This window comes from Coturnix japonica, unplaced genomic scaffold (genome assembly GCF_001577835.2).
Source record: "Coturnix japonica isolate 7356 unplaced genomic scaffold, Coturnix japonica 2.1 chrUnrandom469, whole genome shotgun sequence".
Lineage (NCBI taxonomy): Eukaryota > Metazoa > Chordata > Aves > Galliformes > Phasianidae > Coturnix > Coturnix japonica.
Window position 1 is genome coordinate 3,063 of NW_015439875.1, and position 8,177 is coordinate 11,239.

The following is an 8,177-nucleotide window of genomic DNA, read 5'->3' on the forward strand; positions in this document are numbered from 1 at the left end:
CCCAAATTTGACCCAAAAATGGGATCTGAATGGGAAACAACCCCTTCAGGGTCAGAAATTTGGGTGAAAAACAGCCAAAAAATGGACCAAAATCTCCCAAATTTGACCCAAAAATGGGATCTGAATGGGGCCAAATCCTCTCAGGGTTAGGAAAAGGGCTGAGAAAAGGCCCAAAATGGACCAAAATCCCCCAAATTTGACCCAAAAATGGGATCTGAATGGGGCCAAATCCTCTCAGAGTCAGAAATTGGGCTGAAAAACAGCCAAAAAATGGACCAAAATCACCCAAATTCGACCCAAAATGGACCAAAATCCCCCAAATTGGACCCAAAAATGGGATCTGAATGGGGCCAAATCCTCTCAGGGTCAGAAAATGGGGTGAAAAATAGCCAATAAATGGACCAAAATCACCCAAATTTGACCCAAAAATGGGATCTGAATGGGGCCAAATCCTCTCAGGGTTAAAAAAAAGGGCTGAGAAAAGGCCCCAAAATGAACCAAAAACCACCAAAATTTGACCAAAAAAATTCACATAATTTTTAAATGTGCTGTTTGAAATCTGCTATTTTTGATTTTTATGGATTTTGGGGTTTTTTCGTGGCTTTTTTTGGGGCGGAAAAGGGAAAAAAGCGAGGTTTGCAATCAGGCAGTGAGAAGGGCAGCCCCGCCGCCATCTTGTGGGACGGGGGCGGTTCCCGCCTCAAAACGGAGCGGTGACGTCACAGGGTGGGAAATTAAGGGGAAAAAGGGGAATTTAAGTGAAAATGGGGTTTTTTAGGGGGAAATTGGGGATTTTAGGGGAAAATGAGGGATTTTAGGGGGGAAAATGGGGGGTTTATGGGGAAAATTGGGGTTATTTAATGGGGGGTGGTAATTAAAGGGGGGGATGTGAGAGAATAGGCCCAAATGAGGAGGAAAATTGGGGGTGGGATGTGGGAAATGTGGAGAAAAATGGGCTGAAATGGGTCGAAATTGGTCAAAATGGGTCGAAAATGGGTCAAAAATGGGGCAAAGTGGGACAAAAATTGGTCAAAAATGGGTCGAAATGGGTTAAAATAGGTCGAAAAATAGGTGAGAAATGGGACAAAATTGGTCAAAATGGGTAAAAATGTGTCGAAAATAGGTCAAAAATGAGTCGAATTTGGTCAAAATGGGTCGAAATTGGTCAAAAATGGGTGAAAATGGGTCGAAATGGGTTGAAAATAGGTCAAAAATGGGTTGAATTTGGTCAAAATGGGTCAAAAATGGATTAAAATGGGTCAAAAATGGGTCGAAATTGGTCAAAATAGGTAAAAAATTGGTCAAAATGGGTCAAAAATAGGTAAAAAATGGGTCGAAATTGGTCGAAAATGGGTAAAAAATGGGTTGAAATGGGTCGAAAATAGGTCAAAAATGAGTTAAAATGAGTTTAAAATGGGTCCAAAATGGGTCAAATGGGTCCAAAATGGGTCACAAATGAGTCAAAGTTGATTGAAAGTGGGTCAAAAATAGGTCAAAAGTGGGTAAAAAAAGAGTCAAAATGGTCAAAATGGGTCAAAAACGGGTTTAATATGGTCAAAAATGGGTCAAAATAGGACAAAATGGGTCAAAAATGGGTCAAAAATGGTTCTGAAAGTGGCTAGATCCTCTCAGGGTTAAAAAAAAGGGCTGAGAAAAGGCCCCAAAATGGACCAAAATCCCCCAAATTTGACCCAAAAATGGGGAATGAATGGGATAGAACCCCTTTAGAGTCAGGAAAAGGGCTGAGAAAAGGCCCAAAATGGACCAAAATCCCCCAAATTTGACCCAAAAATGGGTTCTGAATGGGGCACAACCCCTTCAGGGTCAGAAAACTAAAAGAGAAAAGCCCCAAAATGAACCAAAACCACCAAAATTTGACCCAAAAATTCACATAATTCACCCCAAAATCGAATTTATGACACCCAGAATGGTTGTTTTTCCCCAAAATCTCCCTTTTTTCCCCCAAAAATTGATCACAAGATCCCCAAAATGTGGTTTTTTGGCACCAAAATCGGTATCGTTGTCCAAAATATCACATTTCTTGCCTCAAAACTGATCAGATTGACCCAAAATTGATGTTTTTCACCCCAAATTGGTTTAAATGACCCCAAAATTTGGCTTTTTTCCCCCAAAATTGCTCAAAATCCCAATTTTTGCTCCCATTTTCCCTCATATTTTTTCTAAATTCCCCCAAAATCCAAACTCCAAAACCCAACTTTTAGCCCCAAAACGTGCCCCAAAAATACACATTTTTGAACACAGATTCAATAACCCCCAAATATTCCTTTTCTGAACCAAAATTCTCCCCAAAACCACCAAAATCCCATTTTTTCGACCCAAAAAATTCACTTTTTGCCCTCAAAAAGAGCTTTAAGACACCCCCAAAAATGCAGTTTTTTAACCTAAAAAAATGGATCAAACTCTTCAGCAACCAAATTTTGGGGAGAAAAACTGCATTTTAACCAATCTGTGGGATTTTGTTCTTGAAGTTTCATATGAAGACGATCAAAAATTGCCTTAAAAAACATCATTTTTGGGTATTTTGGGGTGGAAATTAACGTTTTTGGAAGCAGGCCCCGAAATGCCTTAAATTGACTTATTTTAAAAGGATTTGAGAGGTTTTTGGGGTAAAAATAGGAGATTTTGGGACAGTTTGGGATGGAAAAGGTGGAAGACTCCATAAGGAGATATTATAGGTGTTTGAGTGGAGATTTTGGGGTAAAAATGGGAGATTTTGGGTCAGTTTGTGATGGAAAAGATGGAGGACTCCATGAGGAGATTTTGGAGGTGTTTGTGTGGAGATTTTGGGGTAAAAATGAGAAATTTTGGGGTAAAAATGGGAGATTTGGGGTCAGTTTCTAATAGAAAAGATGGAGGACTCCATGAGGAGATTTTGGAGGCGTTTGTGTGGAGATTTTGGGGTAAAAATGGGAGATTTTGGGGTTAAAATGGGAGATTTTGGGTCAGTTTGTGATGGAAAAGATGAAGAAGTCCATGAGGAGATTTTTGAGGTGTTTGTGTGGAGATTTTGAGGTAAAAATGGGAGATTTTGGGTTAAAAATGGGAGATTTTGGGTCAGTTTGTCATAGAAAAGATGGAGAACTCCATGAGGAGACTTCGGAGGAGTTTGTGTGGAGATTTTGGGGTAAAAATGGGAGATTTTGGGTCAGTTTGTGATGGAAAAGATGAAGAAGTCCATGAGGAGATTTTGGAGGTGTTTGTGTGGAGATTTTGGGGTAAAAACATGAGATTTTGGGTCAGTTTGTGATGGAAAAGATGGAGAACTCCATGAGGAGATTTTAGAGGTGTTTGTGTGGAGATTTTGGGTTAAAAATGGGAGATTTTGGGTCAGTTCCTGATGGAAAAGATGTTGGACTCCATGAGGAGATATTAGAGGTGTTTCTGTGGTGATTTTGGGGTAAAAACGTGAAATTTGGGGGGTAAAAATGGGAGATTTTGGGGTAAAAATGGGAGATTTTGGGTCAGTTTCTGATGGAAAAGATGGAGAACTCCATGAGGAGATTTTGGAGGTGTTTGTGTGGAGATTTTGGGGTAAAAATGGGAGATTTTGGGTCAGTTTGTGAAGGAAAAGATGGAGGNGTTTGTGAAGGAAAAGATGGAGGACTCCATGAGGAGATTTTGGAGGTGTTTGTGTGGAGATTTTGGGGTAAAAATGGGAGATTTTGGGTCAGTTTCTGATGGAAAAGATGTTGGACTCCATGAGGGGATTTTGGAGGCATTTGTGTGGTGATTTTGGGGTAAAAACATGAGATTTTGGGTCAGTTTGTGAAGGAAAAGATGGAGAACTCCATGAGGAGATTTCGGAGGTGTTTCTATGGAGATTTTGGGGTAAAAATGGGAGATTTTGGGGTTAAAAATGGGAGATTTGGGGTCAGTTTGTGATGGAAGAGATGTTGGACTCCATGAGGGGATTTTGGAGGCGTTTGTGAGGTGATTTTGGGGTAAAAATGGGAGATTTTGGGTCAGTTTCTGATGGTAAAGATGGAGGACTCCAAGAGGAGATTTTAGAGGCGTTTGTGTGGAGATTTTGAGGTAAAAATGGGAGATTTTGGGGTTAAAATGGGAAATTTTGGGTCACTTTGTGACAGAAAAGATGGAGGACTCCATGAGGAGATTTTGGAGGCGTTTGTGTGGAGATTTTGAGGTAAAAACGTGAGATTTTGGGTCAGTTTCTCATGGAAAAGATGAAGAACTCCATGAGGAGATTTTAGAGGCGTTTGTGTGGAGATTTTGAGGTAAAAATGAGCGATTTTGGAGTAAAAATGGGAGATTTTGGGTCAGTTCCTGAAGGAAAAGATGAAGAAGTCCATGAGGAGATTTTGGAGGTGTTTGTGTGGAGATTTTGAGGTAAAAATGGGAGATTTTGGGTTAAAAATGGGAGATTTTGGGTCAGTTTGTGATAGAAAAGATGGAGGACTACATGAGGAGATTTTGGAGGTGTTTGTGTGGAGATTTTGAGGTAAAAATGGGAGATTTTGGGTCAGTTTCTAATGGAAAAGATGGAGGACAACATAAGGGGATTTTTGAGGCGTTTGTGTGGAGATTTTGGGGTAAAAATGAGAGATTTTGGGGTAAAAATGGGAGATTTTGGGTCAGTTTCTGATGGAAAAGATGAAGAACTCCATGAGGGGATTTTGGAGGTGTTTGTGTGGAGATTTTGAGGTAAAAATGGGAGATTTTGTGGTAAAAATGGGAGATTTTGGGTCAGTTTGTGATGGAAAAGATGGAGGACTACATGAGGAGATTTTGGAGATGTTTGTGTGGTGGTTTTGGGGTTAAAATGGGAGATTTTGGGTCAGTTTGTGATGGAAAAGATGGAGGACTCCATGAGGAGATTTTGGAGGTGTTTGTGTGGAGATTTTGAGGTAAAAATGGGAGATTTTGGGGTAAAAATGTGAGATTTTGAGTCAGTTTCAGATGGAAAAGATGGAGGACTCCATGAGGAGATTTTGGAGGTGTTTGTGTGGAGATTTTGGGTTAAAAATGGGAGATTTTGGGTTAAAAACATGCGATTTTGGTTGAAATCCATTCGATTTCTGGGACCCCCCATTTTCTTCCTCCTCCCCCCTCCCCCCCCGCCGCCATTTCCTCTCCCTCCCCCTCTACTTCCGCTTCCGGAGGCCGCTCTATCCCAGTCCTCCAACAGCCCACCCAAGCTATTTATTATCACCCCCCCCTATTCCAACCCCACAATTCTATTTAAATCCCCATTTGGATCCATTCTATCCCCCCTTTCCCCCTCATTTACATATTAATTGCTTTAACTTTAATTAAAAACCCTTTTCTCGTCTCTATGGTTCCTCACCGGAAGTAGAATACCATAGAGAGGAAGGAGAAGGCGCGCAGCCATCACTTCCGGTCCCCGGCCGCGGCCTGGTCGGGCGGCGAAACCATGGAGGTGAGCGTCGTTTCTCTATGGGATTTTTGGGGCAAAATCAGCCGATTTTGGGGTTTTTTGGGCCCTATGAGCCTCTATTGGGGTCTATTGGTATATTTTGATTATTTTTGGATTGATTTCAGGTGGTTTTTGGGGGTAATTCGGGTGATTTTAGTGGCGTTGTGTATGAGGGAACGGCGTCAGGTTGTGTGGTAAATATGGGGGGGGGGTGTTGATTTTTGGGTCAATTTCCAGCGATTTTGGGTCATTTTTTGGGTGTTTTTTGGGTTTTCTGGGGTCGGATGAAAACGGAAGAATTTGGGGTGGGTGGTTTTTAACCGAAATCTGCTTTTTTTCCCCCAGTTTCCCGGCGGCAATGACAACTATTTGGCCATCACGGGGGCGGCCCATCACTTCCTGACTGGAGCTGAGGTAGCGATTTTGGGGTGAAAAATGACGATTTTGGGCAAAAAAATAACGATTTTTGGTCATTTCTGGTTTCTTAACCCCTTTAGGTACCCTCCAGGCTCGGTTTTGAGGCAAAAAATGGCGATTTTGGGTCAAAAAATGGCAATTTTTTTGTCATTTAGCCCCTCTATATCCTTAGAGCCATTTGGGGTCCAAAAGTGGCATTTTTGGGTCAAAAAATGTCATTTTTGGGTCCAAAAGTCCCAAATTTGGTGTTATTCAACCCCATTGGCTTCTTAATAAACCCATTAGGGCCATTTTGGGTCCAAAATTGGCAATTTTGGGGCTAAAAATGACGATTTTGGGCTAAAAAATAACTATTTTTTGTCATTTGTGGTTCCTTAACCCCTTTAGGCATCGTCCAGGCTCCATTTGGGGGCAAAAAGTGGCAATTTTGGGGCTAAAAAATGGCACTTTTTGTGTCATTTTGTCTCCTACATAATTACTGCCAATTTTGGGTCAAAAAGTGCCATTTTTGGGTCAAAAAGACCCAAATTTGGTGATATTCAACCCCATTAGCTTCTTAATAACATCATTAGGGTCATTTTGGGGCAAAAAGTGCCAATTTTGGGGCTAAAAATGGCGATTTTGGTGTCATTATCCCCATTATATCCTTAGAGCCCTTTTGGGTCAAAAAGTGCCAATTTTGGGTCAAAAAATGCCGATTTGGGGTCAAAAAGTCCCAAAATTGGTGATATTCAACCCCATTAGCTTCTTAATAAACCCATTAGGGTCATTTTGGGTCCAAAAATGGCAATTTTGGGGCTAAAAATGCCACTTTTAGTGTCATTTAGTCTCATTATCTCATTAGTGCCATTTTTGGGTCCAAAATGCCATTTTTAGACCCAAAAGACCCAGTTCTGGTGATATTCAACCTCATTAACTTCTTAACAGACTCATTATGGCGATTTTGGGTCAAAAAGTGCCAATTTTGGGGCAAAAAATGACGATTTTGGGCTAAAAAATAACGATTTTTGGCCATTTGTGGTTCCTTAACCCCTTTAGGTACCCTCCAGGCTCGGTTTTGAGGCAAAAAATGGCGATTTTGGGGCTAAAAATGTCACTTCTAGTGTCATTTAGTCTCGTTATCTCATTAGTGCCATTTTGGGTCCAAAAGTGCCGATTTTGGGGCGAAAAATGATGATTTTGGGACAAAAAAATAACGATTTTTGGTCATATGTTGTTTATTAACCCCTTTAGGCATCGTCCAGGCTCCATTTGGGGGCAAAAAATGGCAATTTTGGGGCTAAAAATGGCACTTTTAGTGTCATTTAGGCTCATCTCATCAGTGCCATTTTGGGTCAAAAAGTGCCGATTTTGGGGCGAAATATGACGATTTTGGGCTAAAAAATAACGTTTTTTGGTCATTTGTGGTTCCATATCCACTTCAGGCATCGTCCAGGCTCCATTTTGGGTCAAAAAGTAGCGATTTTGGGGCTAAAAATGGAACTTTTAGTGTCATTTAGTCCCATTATTTCCTTAGAGCTGTTTTGGGTCAAAAAGTGCCGATTTTGGGTCAAAAAATGCCATTTTTGGGTCAAAAAGTCCCAAATTTGGTGATATTCAACCCCATTGGCTTCTTAATAAACCCATTAGGGTCATTTTGGGTCCAAAAGTGCCAATTTTGGGTCAAAAAGTCCCAAATTTGGTGTTGTTCACATTCATTAGTTTCTTAATAACATCATTAGGGGCATTTTGGGGTAAAAAGTGCCAATTTTGGGTCAAAAAATGCCATTTTTTTGTGTCATTTAGTCTCATTATCTCATTAGTGCCATTTTGGGTCCAAAAGTGCCAATTTTGGGTCAAAAAGTCCCAAATTTGGTGTTATTCACCTCATTGGCTTCTTAATAAACCTACTAAGGTCATTTTGGGTCCAAAAGTGCCAATTTTGGGGCTAAAAATGACAATTTTGGTGTCATTTAGCTCCATTATATCCTTAGAGCCATTTTGGGTCAAAAAGTGCCAATTTTGGGGCAAAAAATGACGATTTGGGGCAAAAAAATAACAATTTTTGGTCATTTGTGGTTCCTTAACCCCTTTAGGTACCCTCCAGGCTCGGTTTTGGGGCAAAAAATGGTGATTTTGGAGCTAAAAATGGCACTTCTAGTGTCATTTAGACGCATTATCTCATTAGTGCCATTTTGGGTCCAAAAGTGCCGATTTTGGGGCGAAAAATGACGATTTTGGGGCAAAAAAGTAACGATTTTTGGTCATATGTTGTTTATTAACCCCTTTAGGCATCGTCCAGGCTCCATTTGGGGGCAAAAAGTGCCAATTTTGGGGCTAAAAATGGCGATTTTGGAGCCATTTA

General features: G+C 40.7%; 1 protein-coding gene across 2 annotated transcripts; it reads left to right on the top strand.

Moving 5' to 3' along the window:
- Positions 1-693: 693 nt before the first annotated feature.
- LOC107307038 lies at positions 694-5,952 on the top strand. 2 transcript variants are annotated; one of them, XR_001552325.2, is made up of 3 exons: positions 694-726; positions 5,336-5,419; positions 5,762-5,947. XR_001552325.2 is itself a non-coding variant. In XM_015850480.2 (3 exons), exons 1-3 carry the CDS (start codon positions 4,827-4,829, stop codon positions 5,846-5,848), a joined length of 231 nt encoding a protein of 76 aa, XP_015705966.1. In that variant the 5' UTR covers positions 4,262-4,826; the 3' UTR covers positions 5,849-5,952. The 2 variants fall into 2 exon arrangements, 1 of the variants encoding a protein (XP_015705966.1); XM_015850480.2 differs by lacking the exon at positions 694-726 and adding an exon at positions 4,262-4,886 and having other exon boundaries at positions 5,762-5,952.
- Positions 5,953-8,177: the final 2,225 nt, after the last annotated feature.